Below are 21,550 nucleotides of genomic sequence, written 5' to 3' on the forward strand. Positions count from 1 at the left end.
TTTTTTTTTTTTTTTTTTTTTTTTGGTTTTTCGAGACAGGGTTTCTCTGTGTAGCCCTGGCTGTCCTGGCACTCACTTTGTAGACCAGGCTGGCCTCGAACTCAGAAATCCGCCTGCCTCTGCCTCCCGAGTGCTGGGACTAAAGGCGTGCGCCACCACGCCCGGCTAGACCAAGGTAATTCTTATATGAGAAAGTATTTAATCGGAGCTAGCTTACAGTTTCAGAGGTTCAGTCAATTATCATAATGGCAGGATATATGGCAGACTTCAGGCAGACATAGTGCTGGAGGAGCTGAGAAGTCTACATTTTGATCTGAAGGCAGCCAGAAAGAGACTATCTCCTGCAGGCAGCTGGAGGAGGCTCTGGATCATACTGGCCAGACTAGAGCATGTATATGAGACCTCAAAGCCTCGCCTCCACAGTGATACACTTCTTCCAATAAGGCCATGACTCTTAATAGTGCCACTCCCCACTGGGCAAGCATATTCTGACCACCACATAAATGTACTGTGGCATGTATGTGGAGGCCAGAGGACAGCTTTGTGGAGTCAGTTCTCTTCTACCTTTTCATGTAGTCTAGGGATTGAAGTCAGGGTGGCAGACTTGTGAAACAAGTGCCTTTACCCACTGAGTCATCTTTCCAGCCCTACTTATTTTTGGAGACAGGGTCTTTCAGAAAACCTGGAGGTCATCAGTTTGCCTAGACTGACAGTAAACAAGCCCCAAGGATCCACCTGTGCCACTCCCCCAGTGCTAGAATTACAGGTCCACACCGCCATGCCATGGGTTCTGGGGACCTGAGCTTGGGTCTTCATGCTCCTGGGAAGGAATTTCACAGGTGGCGTCCTCTCCCTTGCTCATAGTAAATGCCTTTTAAAAAAATATGAGGCCATATTGTACATACATTATATTTGTATACTGTTGTTTTTCTTTGTCTTACAATCTATTCTCAAGTCATTAATCTGAAACAGCCTATGATATTGAAATTTATTTCCAGAATAAAATCAATACTAAGATATTGCAATAAAATCAAAACTAGAAGTGGAAAGTAGAAATTTAAATCACCCCAAATATATTATTGAAAGCTGTATAACCTGTAATATATTACGTTTTTTTCTTGATTAAATTTGTGTTTATGTGGACTGTGGATAAATGTTTGTATGGGGGTGCGCATGTGTGGGCACATGCATACCTGTGTGCAGGTGCAGGTCAGAGGTCAGCCTCCAGTGTTTTTACTCAGGTGCTGTCCACCATTTGCTGGAGACAGGATCCTTTTGCTAGGTTGGAGCTTGGCTAAGCAGGCTAGGCTGACTGGCCATGAAGTTTCCGGGATCTACCTGTCTACCTCTCTCATGTCACCATGCTCAGATTTCTTTGTGAGCTTTGAGGATGCACACTGTGATTCTCATGCTTCAGGAGACATCTCCCTAGCACGCTTAGTTTATACAGCTGAAGTTATTTTATACTTGTAAATTTATACTTTCCCTAGTTTTCAAAGTTATTAAAGCTAGTAGTACTTTGAAAAAATAAAACAAAACACTATATTCCAAAGTGGGCTGGTATCATTTTTTAAAGAATTTCTACTTGGGATATTTATGAACATATAAAATTTATGTTTATCGTCCTTTTGTGATTAGGATTAGCGATGGTAGAAAACTTTAAACTTCGGCCATCGTTTCAGAATGTATCAATCTTGTTAATTTATAGGAAATGCTCATTTGTTCAAACGCTGTCTTTCAAAATAATGAAACATTAAAGAAAACACTGAAAATAACAACAATCCCACTAAGAACAAAAGCACTTAGCATTCCCCTCTAGACTGTGTAGCCAAACAAGTATCTACATGTGTGCCTGTGTGTATCCCTCTCCCCTCCAGTGGAGATGATAATGCACACACCCTGTACTTCCACTTAACATCTTCACAGGTGATCTCTCATTAATATATATATTGCAATCATTTTTAATGGTTGCTCATTATCTCATTTTACTAATGTATTATTTTTGGTTTAACATATTTCCTATTAGAAAAAGACACGATGTCTTATTTTTGTAGTTTACAAATGGATATGTTAACTTAAGCCTGCTGATAATCTTTAACGAAAAATCCTAGACATAAAACTCTGACAGAAATGTGACACATATTTTGAAAGTTTTGAGAATAAGAGAGCACATGTATTTGGGAGGGGAAAGTGGTGATGGGGAGAGAGAAGGACTTGGAGAGCAAGGAATCCAGGTAGACTTGGTTCAGACACATTAACACATGTATGAAATTCTTAGATAAAAGTCTCGAGTACATGTATGTATGTAGCTGACTTGTTCTTTAAAAGAGGATCCTGGTTTACCCATTTTCCAGCACCAAACTGTTTTATTTCTATTTTACAAAACCAAATAATTTAATTTTTTAAATATATGAGTTTGGGAGGTTTTTAGTGGCCATCAACCTTTTTGTGAATTTTATGGATATGATCTTTTGCTTATTTTCATATTAAGGCAGTTCTCATTATATTGTGAATATATTAGCTGTATATTGAAAAGTATATTCAACCATTTTTTACATTTATTTATTGTGTGTGGATATTTGTGTGTGGATATTTGTACTACACTGTTTTCTCTACCATGTGGGTTCCTACAAATGAACTCAAGCCAATTCATACTAAGCCATCTAATGGGTCAGAATACCTTCTTAAAGAAAATACTTTATTTTATCCTATTTTCTCTTTAATGTAATTTTTAAAGGAGGAATATATCCTAGTTTGCCTTTTATTATTATGATAAAGCAGCATGAACAAAAGTATCTTTGGAAAGTGTTGGTTTGGCTTATACATGCCAACCACTAAGCTATAGGCAAGTGTATAGTTCTTGATTGAGATAAAGTAGTTTGCTATAACTCATGTGTTCTTGTTTGCTAAAGGGATAGAATTGGATCTGCACTAATGATTGAAACAGCAAGAAACCCCGCATGTCCTAAGGTGAGTGAAGTCTCTTAGGCAGAGCATCACAGAGTCCGGGAAAAACATGTATTGTGAGAAAGTCTTGTGAACTTCTTGTAATAGATATTATTGAATCCTTATCTATTAGGTCATTCTATTAAAATACAGGATGCAATTACTAGATAGTTTGAAATAAAAGTAATAAAAGTTTAAAAAAATTAATCAAGACTGGAAATATAGAATATTTTATCATTATTTTAACAAAATCTAGTCGAGTTAAGGAAAATTAAAGTATTTTTCTATCTTAGCTTTTCAAAGGTAAGTTTTATATAATATGTAAAATCAACAGGGTTATATTAATATACAAATGGAATCCTAATTTTTAAAAATGGAGTCATTTAGGTATGCCTCTATGTAGTTTGTTTTATTTGTTTGAAACTTCACAATCTGAAATTGTTTTAGCTTAGTGTTAACAATAATTGTTTGCTTGAGGATTATAATTGATGTGCCTAGAAATCCCACATGGCTTATAGTTACTATTGAATGGCAAGCTATTAGGATGCAAAATCAAGATAGCACTCCTTCTGCTAGTCTTTGTAACTTCATCACTTCTTTTTTTGTAGATGTCTTTTTTTTAATTATTGGATATTTCCTTTATTTACATTTCAAATGTTATCCTGCCCCCCCCAAACTCCCTAGTCCATCACCCCTCCCCCTGCTTCTAAGAGGGTGTTTCCCCCACCCACTCACGCCTCCCTACGAATTCACCTACACTGGGGCATCAAGCCTTCACAGGACCAAGGGCCTTGACTCCCATTGATGCCCAACAAGGCCATCCTCTGCTACATATGCAGCTGGAGCCATGGGTCCATCCATGTGTACTCTGGTTGGTGGTTTAGTCCCTGGGAGATCTGGGGGTACTAGTTGGTTGATAATGTTGTTCTTACTATGGGGTTGCAAACCACTTCAGCTCCTTCAGTCCTTTCTCTTAACTCCTCCACTGGGGACCCCATGCTCAGTCCAATGGTTGGCTGGCAGCATTCACCTCTGTATTTGTCAGTCTCTAGCAGAGTCTCTAAGGAGACAGTTATATCAGGCTGCTGTCAGCAAGCACTTGTTGGCATCCACAATAGTGTTTGGGTTTTTGGTGACTGTATATGGGATGGATCCCCAGGTGGGGCAGTCTGTGGATGGTCTTTCTCTCAGTCTGTACTCCATACTTTGTCTCCATATTTGCTCCCATGAATATTTAACTTCATCACTTTTATACCTTCATGTTTGTGACTTCCCTGTTTGTGATAGCACTGAATTTGTGCATAATAATACTAAGGCTTTATTAGAATCACAGTGCTTTCAAAGTGTATAGACACAAAGATGATTTGTAAGTGTACTGTATATGTTGATCTTTAGTGGCTTTATTTCTGATAATATTGTATTAGTTATTATGTTAAAATAGTAAAGTGATCTAGACACTTACATGGGACCACGGGGCTGTAAATTATCTTCTTAATGTGACTGTTAAATAAATAATCTCACAAATGAAGTAGTCCTGAAATGGGTGCTGTGGACCAAACTCGCAGTTCTCTGAAAGCATACATTTCAAGGGATGTAAGGAAGGCTACTTTGTGAGACCTCATTGTGAAGGCTAGTAAGTAGGAGCATTCCTGGCAAAAGGACAAAGAAAGTGGTCTATGCAGGGCTCAAAGAGAATTCCAGGAACTGTAAGCTTTCCCAGAGACTAGCCCAAAGATCTGAGGGCAGCATGTGGAATGAGACTGGAACAGTAGGCAGATTACATCACACAGTGCTCCTGAAGGCCACAACAAAGAGATGACTTCATTCCTTGGGAGAGGACCCTAGGATGTACCCTACCTACCCCTCTGGTTTGTTCTTCTGGATTACTGGGCCTCTGTTTTTGTTTGAATACTTGTTTACAAATTATGGGAAGTTGTTAACTTTGGGTAAAAGAATAGATGTGTATGGGAAATCTTGAGCCATTTGCAAAGGTTTTTTTTGTTGTTGTTGTTGTAATAGAGCAGACAGCTATTGATAGGATTCTTTTTTTTTTTTTAAAGATTTATTTATTATATGTAAGTACACTGTTGTTGTCTCCAGACACACCAGAAGAGGGCATCCAATCACATTACAGATGGTTGTGAGCTACCATGTGGTTGCTGGGATTTGAACTCAGGACCTCCAGAAGAACAGTCAGTGCTCTTAACCACTGAGCCATCTCTCCAGTCCTCGATAGGATTCTTAATCCTCTTTTTTTCTGTATCTCAGTTACAGAGAGACCCTTTGGATTTTAGTGAATGGCCAGCTGGTATCCATAGATGACAAAGAGTCATGAAGTCTAGAAATCTAGGATAGGACCTTTGTTTATTAAATGACAAAACAAACAGGACCAGGACTGGGTTTGACATAGAACAGGAAAAATTCGGCCTGTCATTTGAAAGCTTTGAGAACTTGTGCAGGACTATGCTGTGACTTTACTAAAATCATATTTCCTCATTCTTTTATTTTATTGAAAATAGATTCTTTTCTCATATAATATATCCTGACTACAATTTTCCCTCCCTCTGTTCTCTGTCCCTTCCCATCTCCCCTTCCCTTCAGATCCACTCCTTTTATATCTCTCATTAGAAAAGAGCAGGCTTCTAAGAGAAGACAGCCAGGCATGGCAAAATAAAATATAATAAGACAAAGCAAAGCCCATCACGTTGAATCTGAACAAGGCATCCCAACAGAAGGAAAGTGCCCCAAGAGTAGGCATAGGAATTTGAGACCCACTTGTTCAGGAACTTAAAAGGAGTCCAATGAAAATACTAAACTGAAAGCTATAATGTATATGCATAGGACCTAGTGCAGACCTGTGCAAGACCTGTGCTTTTTGCTTCAGCCTCTGAGCTTATATGAGCCTTGCTCAGTTGATTCAAAGGGTCTTAGTCTCCTAGTATGCTTCATCCCCTCTGGCTCCTGTGCTTTTCCACCCCAGTTGCTGCTCTAGTTGGTGATAAGACCTAGAAGAATGGAGCCAGTAAATAAGATAGAATAAAGTCTCACTCAAGAACCGCCTTTATGAAAGAAAGAAAAAGAAAGAAAAGAAAGAACCTTCTTTATTCAGAGCATCAGACAATTTATACCCCGAGGGTTAAGGAAAGTCACCTGGGTGAAGTTTTTTGTGAGTTCAAGCTGTATATAATCCTAAGCTGCAGGTGAAAATATGTTTTCCTATACAGATAATATAAACAAATGATGACTTGCCACTTGTAATGAGTAATCTGAAGTAAACTATCATATCCACTACATCAGGGAGGAGCACATTCCGAGAACAGCCCGTCTTAGGGAGGAACATAGAGTACAAGACTTTTGTCTTGTTTACTTGGACTTTTCTTAAAAAGGCTCGGAAATCCTCTCACACAGCCTCATTCATGGACTTGTTCCGATGTGTCTCCTCTTCTGAGGGGTTCCCTCAGCTCTAAGGGGAGAGATTTGATGAAGACATCTCATTTAGAGCTGTGTGTTCCAATGACTCTCATTCTACATAATGACTAGCTATGAGTCTCCTGTCTCCTGTAGGAGGAAGCCTCTCTGCTGAAGACTGAATAAGGCATGGATCTATGAGTATAGCAAAGTATTGGGATTATTTTATTGATACTGTTTTCTTTTATACCAGAAGTGCTTTGTTTTACCCTAGGTTTTTGGACTATCTAATCTCAGGTTCTTGGTCACCCAGGCAGTATTGGATATGGGTTCTGTCTTGTGGAGTGGGCCTTAAGTCAAATCAGACATTGGTCGACTGCTCCCACAAGTTCTGTGCCACCATTATGATAGCATATCTTGCAGGGAGAACAGATTGTAGGTCAGAGGTTTTATAGCTAGGTTTGAGTTTATGTTTCTTTTGGAATCCAGTAGAATAACTTCCTGTACCAAAGGCACTAGAATGTAGAACTGAAGATTCCATATAGGCACCTGCTCCATTGCTCCATGGTCAATGTGTTGTGTGCGTGTTGTGCTCAGCGGTGTCACTGGCTGTCAGTTTGTGGAGAGCAACCTCTTAGCAACAGTCTGGGTGTGTTTGGGGATTTCAATGGGACCCCATTGGTCAACAGGTTAATTGAATGCAACCTAGTCCTGGTACTGGAAGCCTTGTTGGTGACAAGAGGTGGCCAGTTGGGAGTCTGTATCCTCCATTATTAGGAGACTTCATTAGGATTGCTTCACATGTTTTAGGAAGTTTCTACTGCACTGTGTTTCCATATCATCACTCAAGCGCCCCTTAATTTCATCTGTTTCTCCTGCATTTCCTCCTTCAACACTATCTCCCCTCCCCTGCCCTACTTTATCCTTCCATTTCCTCTCCCACCCACCCCCTGTGCACCTGTAAAATCTGTTCTATTTCCCCCTCCTAGGGAGACCCATCTGATTCCCTTTTAGTCCTTTAGTCCTTCCCCCTATACCTAACCTTCTAGGGTTTGTGGAATATAGGTTGGTTATCATTTATTTATGACTAATACCCACATACATGTGTGAATATGTAACCATATATATCTTTCAGGGTCTGGGTTACCTCACTCAGGATGTTTTCTTCTAGTTCCGTTCATTTGCCTGCAAATCTCTTTTTTTTTTTTTTGAACTGTTGAGTAACATTCCATTGTGTAAATGTACCCCATTTTCTTTATCCATTCTTCTACTGAGGGACGTTAGGTGGCTTCCAGTTTCTGGCTGTTGTAATAGAGCAGCAGTGAATATGGTTAATCAGGGATCTTTGTGGTAGAATGAAGCATCCTTTGGGTGTATGGCCAAGAGTGATGTAGCTGAGTCATGAGGTAGATGGAGCCCCAATTTTCTGAGCAATCTTCATAGTGGCTGTACTAGTCTGCACTCCCACCAGCTATGGAATGTTCTCCTTATTCCACATCTTTGTAAGCATGAGTGTCACTTGTGTTATTGACCTTAGTCATTGTGGTAAGTGTAAGATGGAATCTCAAAATATTTTCAAAGCACATGAAATTTTTTTTTGTAAATTACATTCAAAATACTGCATTTGTTGAATTCTAGGAATAAATTGTCAACACTATTATATCAGTTATGACTTTAGAAATGTGTCTTTCTGAATCATCTTAAATAAAATCATATATTCAAATGCATCTTCTATTACTGTTCTCATCTAATATATCTCAAACTTGTGTCAAACCTTCTTCTTTTTTTATCTTTTCTTTCTCCTATAACACACATGTAGTTTTCTATAAGTATTTTTGTGTTCACACATTGTTCTTGTTGTCTTGTTGATATATATCGCTAAATAGTATTCAGCTGGCCATGGTACTTCACACTGTAATTGCAGCACTTAGGAGGTTTAAGCAGGAGAATTGCACAAGTTCCAAGGCCAGTGTAGGTTATATGATGAGTTTTAGGCCAAGTAGGACTACAGAATAAGGCTCCTTGCCTTTAACAAATGAATAATAATAGATAGTATTCAGTTTTTTTAAAAAAAATCTAGGGCTGGTGAGATGGCTCAGTGGGTAAGAGCACCGACTGCTTTTCCGAAGGTCCAAAGTTCAAATCCCAGCAACCACATGGTGGCTCACAACCACCCGTAATGAGATCTGACTCCCTCTTCTGGAGTGTCAGAAGACAGCTACAGTGTACTTACATGTAATAAATAAATAAATTTTTTAAAAAATCTAGATATTTATGGTTAATGGTCATATTTTTTGCTTACTTTTTAACTCTCTAGGTAGCTGCTATAAGTACCATAGTAAACAGAGGACAAACACCAAAAGCTTTTGTGTTCAGAAACTATGGTCATTTTCCTGGCACCAACTCTCACTATTTAGGAGGCTGTCAGTATAAAATGTGGCAGGCCATAAGAGCCTCATCAGCTGCTCCAGGCTACTTTGCAGAATATGCGCTGGGGAGTGATCTTCATCAAGTAAGTTGATCTGTGTGACTCTCTTTAAACTCTTTAATGTTTCAATCAGCATGAAAGCAAATAGGGTTATGTGGGAGGGATTTAACAGAGGAATGGAAAGGAGGAACTTATATTCAAATCTCAAAATTATTTTCAAAGTTTTTTTTTTTAAGTCAGAAATTACTTATTGTTATGACACTTCACAAGGATCAACAAAGGGAATTTCTAGTGTGAGTGCTTGTTAGACTGTTATTTGAGGAAGTTTGGTCAATGTGTGTGTGTTGGAGGTTGGGGGGAAGTCAGGTGTGAAGTAGAACAGAGTCCAGAAATAGACCTATGTGCATATGAGCTATATGGATAGTACTTTTGTGGAACGAGCTATGCATGTGTATATAGTACATGTGAACAATCTGTGAATACCAGCGGTTAACTTAATTAAGTGTCTTTGCTTTCCAGCTTGTTTGTTGAGAAAAGGTCTCTCATGGAACCCAAAGCTGACTAGACTGGCTGGTCAGTAGGCCCCAGCAATCTGCCTATCTCTACCTTCCAGTGCTGAGGTTACAAATACAATGTGTGCCACCACAATAGGTGCTTGGTATCTGAACTCAGGTTCTGTTACTTGAATAGCAGGCACTTTATCCACTAAAGCATCTTCACAGCCCCAAGGATACTCTTCTTGACAAATTGGTTTGAAAGATATCACTGTTGTTGCCTGCAGAAGGGTGGTCCTCTTTCTGCCTCTCCCACACTCTCTCCAAACCTCACAGCTTATACCAAGAACATTTAGTGGATTCTAATTTTGACAGAAACCTCACAAATTATATCAACAATATTCACTAGTAGTAAGTGAATATTGTAGTTTAAAGTGTAAAACATTTAGAAGAGCAGTGTTGTGATCTAAGGTTAAGTAGATTCCTAACAGTTATTTTTTTTTTTTAAAGTTACTGTCCATCCACAAAAGTCACTGGTACAGCAGACTTTATCAAAATTAGAAACTTTTGCTAATCAGAGGTACTCTCAGAAACTCAAAAACTAAGTGACACACAGTAACAAATCAAACATCTACAATGGGAATATGTGGGAACTAAAAAGGGGCCCAAGGGAAGAGTGGGAGGATAGCCATGTCCCGCCAGAGTTCCACCTATGCTCTGGACAGGCAGATGCTTTCCACTCAGCCCTGGGTGGGCATCCAAGCCTTTGACCCACTCCTCAGGGGTGGACAAGGGGCAGCCCCCAAAACCAAAAGGTGTCCCAGGGTACACCCTGTAGCCCAGGGTTATGGGAGAGAGGGCTGAGGGAAGAGAGGTTCCCATGCATGTGAGAGTGAGCGCAGCCTTGATAAGCAGGGACTGTTTATGATTTTAGAGCTTTATTATAGAAAGGCAGGGGGAAGAGAGAAGGTAGAAAAGAGGGGGGAGGAAAGGCTAGAGAGAAAGAGAGAGTAAGAGTGAGAGGAGAGGAGAGTAAGAGCAAGAGAACAAAGGAGTGAGAGGGGTGAGAGAGAGAGCAAGGAGGGGCCAAACAGCCCCCTTTAAAGTGAGCAGCTATCTTTTCTGTTGCTAGGTAACTGGGGAGGAATCTAGCCTGAAGGTCAGAAGCTTGGGACATTGTGTATGTGACTTCTAGCCATGCTTCTCTTGTGGGGGCTGGGGGTGGGGGGAGGGGAGGGGCAATAACTTAAGCAGGAGCCAGAGTTCCAGGAGCATGAGGGAATACCTATTGTATCTCATAGGTGAATTATCACCATTATCAGACCTCAGCTCAACTGGAAACCAGACTGTCTGTGTATAGCCAAATGCCCCACAGGAGTATATATGGAAGGCATACAGAAAGAAGCCTGTGTAGTTACTTAAAATATCTTCAACCAGATGTATGTCCCCAGATTTTAAGTTCAATATACAATATAGTAATGAAATAGATTTAAATATTATTGTATGATTCATTCTTACAGTTTGGCCGTAATTTTAAATACTTCCTTATTTTTATAGTATTCAACCCCGATTGAGATTCAGTGGTTTTTACAGCATATTCTATCAGCGTATTTTATATTTTTGAATTCTTTAAAATCATGTTGCTACTGATAAACACTTAGAATAGAGGTTCTCAGCCTTCTTAATGCTGTGACCCTTTAATATAGTTCCTCATGTTGTGACCCCAACCATAAACTTATTCTTTTTGCTACTTTATAACTATAATTTTGCTACTGTTATGAAATATGAATATCTGTTTTCCAATGGTCGGGTGACCTCTATGAAAGGGTCATTAGACCACCCAAAAGGGTCATGACCCACATGTCGAGAACCACTGACTTAGAGGTTTGAACTTTCTCCTACTTTCTTCAGGTCATAGCTGTACTGTGGATATCATACCTTAAAATTATTTTGTTTAAATTTCAGTTAATTTGATACACTCAAGTTGTGAGAGATTGTTTTGTTCTTATTAACTGTTAACTACCTTAGTGTCTTTAAAAGTTGTTTGGTTCAGGGATTGGCAAGAGGCTCAGTGGTTAGAGGTACTTGCTTCCAAGTTCAATGACCTGAGTTCAATCTCCAGGACCCACATGGCAGTTTTCCTCTTACCTTCATGTGGGTGCACACACAATTAGTAAATAAAGACACATGAAAATGTTTTTACAATTTTTAGTTCATTTCAGTATTTTTAAGCAGCATACATAAAGCAATCCAAAAAGTCATTCAAAATAGGAAACTAAAACTTATCCTTCTAGATAGTGGGTTTTACAGCTGTAGCATATGAATCAACTCATTTGAAAGGATCGTCTTGTCGTAAGTCAATCACTACAGTGATAGGCTTCCCCTAGAGTAAGTACTGAACTGACTGCTCTTATGGCTTGTGTTTTACAGGATGGAGGTTTGCTTCTGAATAACCCTTCGGCCCTGGCCCTTCATGAATGTAAATGCATCTGGCCAGATACCCCACTCGAGTGTATAGTATCCTTGGGTACAGGACGGTATGAGAGTGATGTGAGGAATACCTCAACATACACGAGCCTGAAGACCAAGCTCTCTAATGTTATCAGCAGTGCTACAGATACAGAGGGTTAGTCTTTCTGTGCTACCGTCAGACACTTCATCACAGTATTTTGATTTAGGTACACTGTGATCTCAACTGTGAAAGAGTGGTTTAGGTCTGTAGCGTGAGCTTAGGAAGCGCATAGGAGCTAATCTCCCTTCCTTTGTTCAGTGATCCTAAAGAGACTACTCTGCTCGCTTAGCGTTAAAGAGCGTTAAAGACGCACGGAAAGCTGACCTGGCACAAAAGCTCAGGTGGAGACTTGCCAGTTAAGAAAAAGAAAAGCAACAAGGGTTAGATGGGTTAAATGTTTAGATAATAACTGGAACCGTTGGAGGATTAAGATAATTGGATTCTGACAAATGTGGAAGTCACCTGGCATTAGAACACTTTCTTGTTTCTGCTCTTGCTGCCCTTCTAGTATAGTCTAGAAAGGACCAATGTAGGCCATTAAAATATCAGTTGTCCTTCCTCTTCATAAATCTCTCTAGGCTTTCTGTCTGTGGAACAAAGTCCAAAAGTCTTCCTCCACTAACACCAGACCTTATAAAACTGAACCCCTGAATGTGCCATTTCTATCCCTAAGTATATCTACCACATTAATCCTTACTGTTCTCCATACTTTCTAAGAACTCACGGGCCTCATGGTCTCTGCTATTGCTGGAGTGTCCCTATAAAGGCTCTCTCTTCAGACAGATGTGTGGCCTTTGCGTTATTCAGGCTGTCTGCTTTGTTCTCCAGAGACCTTTCCAGACTACTTCAGTTTCCTCACCTTTTTTTTTTTTAGATCTTTATGTATTTATTATATGAAAGTACACTGTAGCTGTCTTCAGACATTCCAGAAAAGGGCATCAGATCTCATTATGGTTGTGAGCCACCATGTTGCTGGGATTTGAACTCAGGACCTTTGGAAGAGCAGTCAGTGCTCTTAACCGAAGAGCCTTCTCTCCAGCCCATTTCCTCATCTTCTTATTCCAGCCACTTACCCAGCTGCTCTTCTTCCTCCCTGTCCAAGCACATTTTCCTCTTACAGCTATATGTTATATATTTATTTATTACATATCTTTCTGTGCTTATTAGAATGTAAGGAGAACGTGGAAGTGTAGCTCAGAATTAGAGTTGTTGCCTGGCATTTGTGAGGCCCTGAGATTCAACCTCAGACCTCAGACTTTTTTTGGTTTTTCGAGACAGGGTTTCTCTGTATAGCCCTGGCTATCCTGGAACTCACTTTGTAGACCAGGCTGGCCTCGAACTCAGAAATCCGCCTGCCTCTGCCTCCCGAGTGCTGGGATTAAAGGTGTGCACCACCACGCCTGGCTTGGGCTATATATTTATGCATATTAAGATTCAGCACTTTTGGGGCTGAAAAGATCGCTCAGTGGTGGTGTATGCCAACACTGGGAAGTAGAGGCAAGGGGATTTCTGAGTTCGAGGCCAGCCTGGTCTACAAAGTGAGTTCCAGGACAGCCAGGGCTATACAGAGAAACCCTGTCTCAAAAAACCAAAAAAAAAAAAAAAAAAAATCCCAATGAAGATGATCCCCCAAAAAAGGAAATAGAAAAGGAAAGAAGTCATTTCATCAAGGAGAGTAGTCACACAGGATCCCTACCTGAGCAAACTCTATGAAGTATTTGGAAAGTAAATTGTAATTTGTAGATTTGCTTTTGATGTAGGTTGAACCTCTTGTGAGTAAAATAAAATGTTTGTAATGCGCCTAAAATGAAGATAATTTTAAATGAGAAAATTAATGGATCACTTAAAAATAACTTACCTCATACCTTTTCTTACCAACCCTTTTTCATTTTTGTTTTAACAGAAGTCCATATCATGCTTGATGGCCTGTTGCCTTCTGACACGTATTTTAGATTTAATCCTGTGATATGTGAAAACATACCCCTAGATGAAAGCCGGGATGAAAAACTGGACCAGCTTCAGCTGGAAGGGATGAAGTATATAGAAAGAAATGATCAAAAGATGAAAAAAGTTGCAAAAATATTAAGTCAAGAAAAAACAACTCTTCAGAAGATCAATGATTGGATAAAATTAAAAAGTGACATGTATGAAGGCCTTCCATTTTTTTCAAAATTGTGAGTAGGGTACACATGTGTTCTCATAAGTGAAGGCCATCAAAAGATCCACCAGTTTAGAGAGAAACGGTGTGATTCAACATGAGTTTTCTATAGGACACTTAGTGAGTTATCCTGAATCAGATAATGCTTTGAACAGCTCGATCCTCATGGAAGATATGATTGGTAACACAAGTTATGTGGGAATTAGGTATTAAGATGTTCATAACCTTTAGGCATTTTATTACTGTGCTAGTGGTTTTAGTATCTATTGGTCTTAAGTTGTTTACTGTTTGAATGTTGTAATATATGTGCCAAACAAGAAATGGGGGATGTTACACTTCAGCCTTTGCTTTTACTCGTTTCAATCATGTGGAATTTGTGTGACTTGATTTTCTTTCATGTCTTTCCATTTACACTACTTAGCATTTCACTAGGTGCGCCCACAATCCATGTGTTACTTTTCACTGTAATAATCACTGAAAGAGATATAGGAAATGGGATTTTCTTTATTAAAATACATTTATGTTTGAAATATGAAAAAACTGGACAGTTTTCTATTCAAAAAGATTGAAGAATTTCCAGTGAACTAACTTTTTCTTGAAATTTCAAGATAATGTTCACTTTTGTAGATCAAATGCTCTTATCATTTCCTGTTACAGAATTGATTATTCAATTTTACTGAGAAAATATTCTTATCATTAACAAAAATAAATTATTGAAGTGACCAATTGTTCAAGGCTAATGCCATTTTAACGTTTTTATTTTAATTGCTCATAATGGTTGCCTGGTTTCTTGTAGCATTTATGAAGAAATATTAGTCTAGTTAGATTTACAAAAGTTGAACATGGTGCCATAGGTATTATTCACTGTATTATTTCCCTTGTAAATCTTTATATTGAATTGAAAATTTTTATGAAAAGTTAATCAAGGTGTATATCCTTTGCTTACTACACATAACTAACAGTGCTGCTTCTGTTGTCATAGTGCTTGTGAGAGCGGGGAGTGGTTGAGAATGTGGGAGGTAGTCGGCTGAGTAGCCAGCCCCTGTGCATGACCTTGAAGACAGTGGACAGCTTGTAAGATTCAGCTCTTTGATTCATAAAAGGACGAAAGCTAGTTGTCAAATTTCGTTTCTTCTCCTTTATTTTTTAAGAACTAGATCAATAAGCTCCCAGTTATTTCAGAAGATAATCTAAACACTTCCTTTTAGCTTTTAAATACAAACAAACTTCTATGTAACCAGACTGACTTATGAAAAATAGAAGCTAATGGTAATCTGCACGGTCTGGGATTCTCTGTGATAGCAGATTTCAAGCACAAGCTACTCTGTGGCCCATGTGAGTGTGCTCTTGTTCTCACCTGGTATAGATAGTTCATGCTTTGCCACCTAAATCCACTCTTCCTGGTTTGTGCTTTGCGAGTCATTGCTAAGGGTACTCAGGTCGGGCCACAGTGTTTTTGTTCAGCCACATATTGGGTGCCACGTATGAACTTTCCTTCTAACAAAGCATGGCCATTTGTATGTTATACAGGGTTTTGTTTATTCTTGTCTCCATTGGTAGCTGATACTGGTTATCCAAAGAACTGAGTAAGTCCCTGATACAACCTTTATTTTATAAAGAAGGAAGTGCTCTTTGCCCAAAAATCATTCTAAAAGCAGCCTATAAAAGAGAGACATAGAAATGAGTTTTTAGTCTTACGCAGATTATGAAGTATTATTTTGATCTCAGACCTTGCTGACTGTTTGAGAAATCAATTTTTAAAAATAAATAACAGATACTATTCTTTATTAAGCATCAAAACTTGGAGTTGTCTGTAGAGGCCACAGGAGTAGAGAGTACTGTGGCTAGGTCAGAGTCAGCACTGCTCTCCTCCCTCCCTTCCTCCCTCCCCCAATACCTTTTGATCCATGAGAAATTAGACATCATAGAAAGCTTTTGACTGGAAAAGAGGTCGCAAAAGCCTGAATGCATTCTGAGAGGTTTCAGGACTCTTCCAACCTTGGTAACAGGAGGGAGCAGCTCACAGTCACTTTCCTTCCTTTTATTCATGATACAGCTTGCAGACATAGCTAGGACCCTTAAAATTTGAGATCCAAAATTTGTCCTAACTCACTGTGTACTAGAAATAGTTTTAATCATAGCAGGGAATGGTTGAGCACGCCTGTAATCAAAACACAGGAAAAGCTGCATCAGGATGATCAGGAGCTCAACACTAGCCTGGGACCCATAACTACTCTGAGTTAAGCTCAACTACATAGTGAGTTCTGGGCCAGCCTGGGCTACAGTACAAAGTCCTGCAGTAAAACTCAACAGGTAAACCGCTTGCTGCCAACCTCATGCCTTTTGGTACCTGGAGACCCACATGCTGAGAGAACCAGCTGCCATCAATTGTCTCCTGACCTCCATATTTGCGTTCTGACATGTGCCCCACACAAATTTAATTAAAAAGAGAGAGAAAAGGACAGAGCAGAGAAGGCATGAGGAAAGAAGGAGAGGACTAGTTATAATCTATAGGAAGTATTCCACAAGCATCAGTTGGTAGTAGCTTGACTAAGCATAGCAAACGCGTGCATGCATACTCCATACCAGGAAAGGGGCTAAGGACGTTTCCATTTGAGCAAGCTTGAGGCAAGTGTTGTTGCCTTCTTAGACAAAGCTTTTCAAGGTACCAGGACTCAGAAAGGTAGAACAAGGGCTATTGCACACTCTCATCAAAACACTGTCTTTAACTAGAATGTACTTCCTGGAATGTTGTAGAGTGGCTTCAGATGCAGCTTAGGGAACTGAAGATGGATGATGTGTTTAGCTGGTGAGGGAATGTTCTTATCTCGTCCATGTCACCTCAGTCTTTTTAACCTCAGCTTTTTACAAAAGCAAATTGTCTCAATGTTCAGTTTTGTTGCTGTATCTTGGGTCTTTTTTGTAAGTCCCCAGGGCTTTGTGGTTCTATATTGTACTCTACTGGTTCACAGCTCTAAAAGGACTCAGAAATCCATGGAGAGGGGGTGGGGGTGGGGGCAAAGGAGAAGACGCCTGAGCTTTCCTACCCAGTTCGCCAACATTGCAGTCTTTCAGAGGGAACTTCCTGTCTAGAAAATGACTAATACATTTCTTATACAGGAAATTGAAGCTGTCCTCTGGGCAGTTAGGATACATAATCCATTTGGAAAATTCCATGTTGGTCCCATCCCAACAGACTCTTTTCTCATTCATTGCTCTGTGTTCTTTTCTGTTATTGTTTCCTGCCAAGTTTAAATACAACAGACTGTTCTTTAATTTGACTTTTTTGAAGCAAATCTATGGCAGTTACTCTTTCATGACAAAGAAATAGGAAACACATCAAAAAACAGTTTGTTCTGTTCCTGGCAGGAGTTATCCACACTCCAACAAAGAGTTTCCAGACTACAGATGCTCCTGGGCTAGACTGTTTGCATGTGTTGGTCCACCGCTTTGATAAGTATGTCTGTTAGAAGTCACACTGATTGCTTTGTTCACTCTAACTTCCATTCAACTGATATGAAGAGTTTCAGATTCATCACACCCCACAAATATGCATGAATAGTTTGGTTAATTGGTTTGTTAAAAATATATTATTGGACCAGTGCGATGGCTCAGTGATAGGCACCTGCCATCAAGCCTAATAATCTGATGAATTCCAAAACCCCACAAAGAAGAGAACTAGCTCCTACAGATTGACCACACTGGATGCATGCACATGCATACAAATGTGTTCATGCTTGCACACACAGTTAAAATAATAAACCAGGTGTGATGGTACAGACCTGTATTCATACCAGTTAGAAAGCAGAGGCAGGATAATCACGACTTCTCAAGGCTAGTTTGGGCTACATAGTGAGTTTAAAGCCAATTTGAACTATTCGAGGCTCTACTTCAGGAAAAAAAAAAAAAAAGTAAAGCAACTATTGACTGTAATGTTGATTTTTCTTCATTATAAAAAGCTGTACTTTTTACCTCATTCTTTACTTTTAGACAGTACATACTGTGCTATATGACAGTTAATATTGTCAATAGAGTCTAGAATTACCTAGGAGGTAATTCTGTGAGCATGCCTGTGACGGATCATCTAGATTAGGTTACTTGAGAAAAAGCCCATAACTGTGGTAGCACCATTCTACGACCTGGTATCCTGGACTCAAGTACAAGAAGCTGAACCCTAGCCTTCACCACTCTGCTTCCTAGCAGCAGCTTCACTGTGACTATAGCTGCTTCATGCATCTGCCTCAGTGCCATCCTGAACCATGATAAAAAAGGCACTCAATTATGCGCTAAAATAAACTCATCTTTAAGTTGCCTTTTTCTGATAGTTCGTTGCAGCAGGCAAGTCAGTAATATAGATACATTCTAGAGGTTACAATCTGATTCAATATGAACAGGTTAGGTGGTCAAAAATGGTTGATAGTCTAATAACTGACATTTAAAACAGTCTTTACAAGAACCTTTCAAAGTATAAGTATCACCACTATGCTTGATCTGTGGAGCATCACTGAGATGAAAGTAATACAAAGTAGTTTTTGACTGTTTTCTCAATGCCATTGAGAAGTTGAAACCCTAGTATGAATGTATCTGTAGTAGTCTTTCAAAAATTCAATACTGGCCAAGCAGTGGTGGTGCACGCCTTTAATCCTAGCACTTGGGAGGCAGAAACAGGTAGATTTCTGAGTTCGAGGCCAGCCTTGTCTACAGAGTGAGTTCCAGTACAGCCAGGGCTGCACAGAGAAATCCTGTCTCAAAAAACAAACAAGCAAAATATTAAATACTGTACCTAAGATTAAAAATATTGTCATATCCTTTCAGCTACTACAGTATCAACACACTTAAATACCTAATTTATAAATGTACTTTGATGAAAGTAGAAATATATCTCTTTTATAGAAGAATAAAACTCTTAACAGAGGATGGAGAAGGTGGCTTAATATTTAAGAGCACACACTGATCTTCTAGAAGGCCTAAGACAGTGAATGAATGGGTGAATGAATGAATGAATGAATGAATGAGAATCTTTGCTAGGCATGGCAAATGCCTTTAATCCTAGCACTCAGGAGGCAAAGACCTCTTGAGTTCTAGGCCATTCTGGTATATATAATCAGTTCCAGGACAGTCAGAGAGCTGCATAATAGAGGGACCGTCTTTTAAAGTAAAGCAAACAAAAACAGTCAACAAGTACTCTCTTCTTGTAGCATATACTACTACTATGTTTGTGTGAAAGACAAAGTGGTTGACAATAATCTAAAATAATCCTGTTATCTGAGAAGAGGGGGCAGGCATAGCATAGCATCTTATTGAATGCCTATTAGGTGTAGTCCTAGCTACATAAGGAAGAAAAGAAGAGAGGCAAAGAAGGCCATATCTTGACAAACTAAAATATTAAGAAAATTAAAAAGGGATCAAATATTTTATATCAAGATAAATAGCTTTGGTTTTCATCTATAATACCTTGCTAAGCAAGGGTTTTATCTTTTTCTTTTCTACTATTGAATTATTCCTGAAAAAAAAAAAAGTATTCTAGGGTAACATTTTGCTTTTGTGTTGATCATATGACCACTCTGAAGAATTCTTAATAATTGCTCAAGTTGAAAAAGTAAAAGCCAAAGAAGTTTATACCCGTCTCAGGTTTTTAGATTAGTCTTAACATGCTTCATTCTTCTACAGTGCTAGTAAAGTTGCGTCGTTTAGAACTAGCTTGCTTGTTCTATTCTCCGTCACTGAAGCCGCATTCTTCTACATCACAGGTGCTGTTTCTTTGGCGGTTTTGGATGACCGTGTCTGATATCAGGATACAATTAATCCACACACATCTAAACATGCCCTATATCCCTTAAAATGCTTGATTATGTGGGAAATGCCCAGTGCCTAATGCTGAGAACTAATGAAGCAATGGAATGTTAGAATATAATGATGAATTAATTGTATGTTTCAAGTGTTCTGGTAAAGTGAAGTTTACCTAGGAGTTAAACTTATATTTGCTTCTTCATGGCTCGTTAGGCCACTTTCTACTACTCACAACTACTCAAAAATACTCTTATTTCCCTTCTCAAGGGCTCCAGTCTAGTGTACTAGGCTCTACCATACACTCTCTCACACATAAATACACATAGGTAAAAATTGGAAGTGAAGATCTGCTAATGAGAGAGTATGTGGTGTTCACCTTTCTGAGCCTGGGTAACCAAAAATGAAATTTGTACTCATCAGTAAATAACTAAGACAATTATTTTTATCTCATTACGTTTCCAGTTCAGCTTGCCACAAGCCTTTTGGAAGTATCTCATGCCTCTTCAGCACTGCCACATGTGTTCTAGCCTTTTGTCTTTTTCTTAAGTTTGGCTAAACCAAATCATCCGCTTTGTACTATTATAGAGAGCTGGACCAACTAAAATGCCTTTGAAACTATTTCTGTAAGTGAAACTTGTTTCCTATGCTGGGAGGTGGACTCATGGCTGGGATCTCTTCCTTCTCTATAGAAAGTATCAAAAGATTACTGGCCTGTCACTGTCCTTTCACCTTTAGTTTCAACAGGAACTCAGATAGAGCCCATTGAGCACAGAACAAAAGGTTTCTTTTATTTGAAGACTGAGTTGTGTTCTCTCACTCTGTGAGCAATATCTACTCATTCTAAAAAGCCTTCTTCAAGCATGTTTCTTGTCCTATTGTTTAGCCAGACAAGGCCAGCAGATACTCCACAAAAACTTGTGCAAAATTCATAACTAAATAAGGTCAAAATCAGTGGCCTCCCAGTTCAAGACCTGTTCACTGCTTTTCAAGTAATAAGGACTGTTTGGAAGATGGGGTGGGGAGTGGGATGCCATTACTAAGGATTGACCATAGTGGTAATTTGCACTTTTTTACATTTATTACACTTGTTTAGTCTGGGTGATGGCATATAGCTGGAGTTGGTTCTTTCCCTTCCATCATGTGGATTCTAGAAATGGAACTCAGTATACCACCTTTAACCACTGAGTCATCTTACCAGCCCAAGAGGTGTATTTTGGTGGACTTGCTTTTATTTTCGTAAAATGGAACTTCTTGTTATCTAAATGAAATTTCTTGTCATCTCTTTTATTAGCTCGTCTCTATATTGTTTCAGTATGTCAAAGAACATTATAAAAAAAGTACAGAGAGCAATGAATTTTACAATGGAAAAATACACAGAGCCAGGTGTAATGGTGTGTACCTTTAATTCCAGCACTGGGGAGGCAGAGGTGGGTGGATCTCTGAATTCCAAGCTAGCCTGTGCTACAGAGTGAGTTCTAGGATGGATAGCTAGGTCTACACAGAGCAACCCTGTCTTGAAAAACAAGCACAAAACAAAGATAGAATGCCGTAGGTTTTATAAGTGTATAGGTTTTCTGATTCATACCTATTTTCTGTAACGTATCTGGTCACTGATGAGCTTCATAGTCACACGAGGGCTAGGATAAAAAATAGAATACAGTGCATAAATTAGCAACACACACTAGTTAAATTTTAATAGACAGGGAGAAAAGCCTTTGATAAAGTTCAGCATAGCTTCATGATAAAATCCCTGAAGAAACAAGGCATAGGAAAAAATACACCTTAACACAATAAAGGATATATGACAAAGCCCA

At 39.1% G+C, this 21,550-nt stretch overlaps 1 protein-coding gene across 1 annotated transcript in view; it reads left to right on the forward strand.

Annotated features, from left to right (window-relative positions):
• Positions 1 to 21,004, forward strand: part of Pnpla8 (patatin like domain 8, phospholipase A2) — a 46,071-nt gene extending 25,067 nt beyond the window's left edge. The window contains exons 7-10 of the mRNA XM_021179425.3: positions 2,913 to 2,970; positions 8,672 to 8,866; positions 11,707 to 11,902; positions 13,692 to 21,004. Of these exons, the coding sequence (XP_021035084.1) occupies positions 2,913 to 2,970; positions 8,672 to 8,866; positions 11,707 to 11,902; positions 13,692 to 13,966 (724 nt within the window). The 3' untranslated portion in view covers positions 13,967 to 21,004. The remainder of the gene's footprint in view (positions 1 to 2,912; positions 2,971 to 8,671; positions 8,867 to 11,706; positions 11,903 to 13,691) is intronic.
• The last annotated feature ends 546 nt before the right edge of the window (positions 21,005 to 21,550 follow it).

Source organism: Mus caroli, unplaced genomic scaffold (assembly GCF_978045245.1).
Source record: "Mus caroli unplaced genomic scaffold, Mus_caroli_1 scaffold_14, whole genome shotgun sequence".
In the NCBI taxonomy this organism is placed as follows: domain Eukaryota; kingdom Metazoa; phylum Chordata; class Mammalia; order Rodentia; family Muridae; genus Mus; species Mus caroli.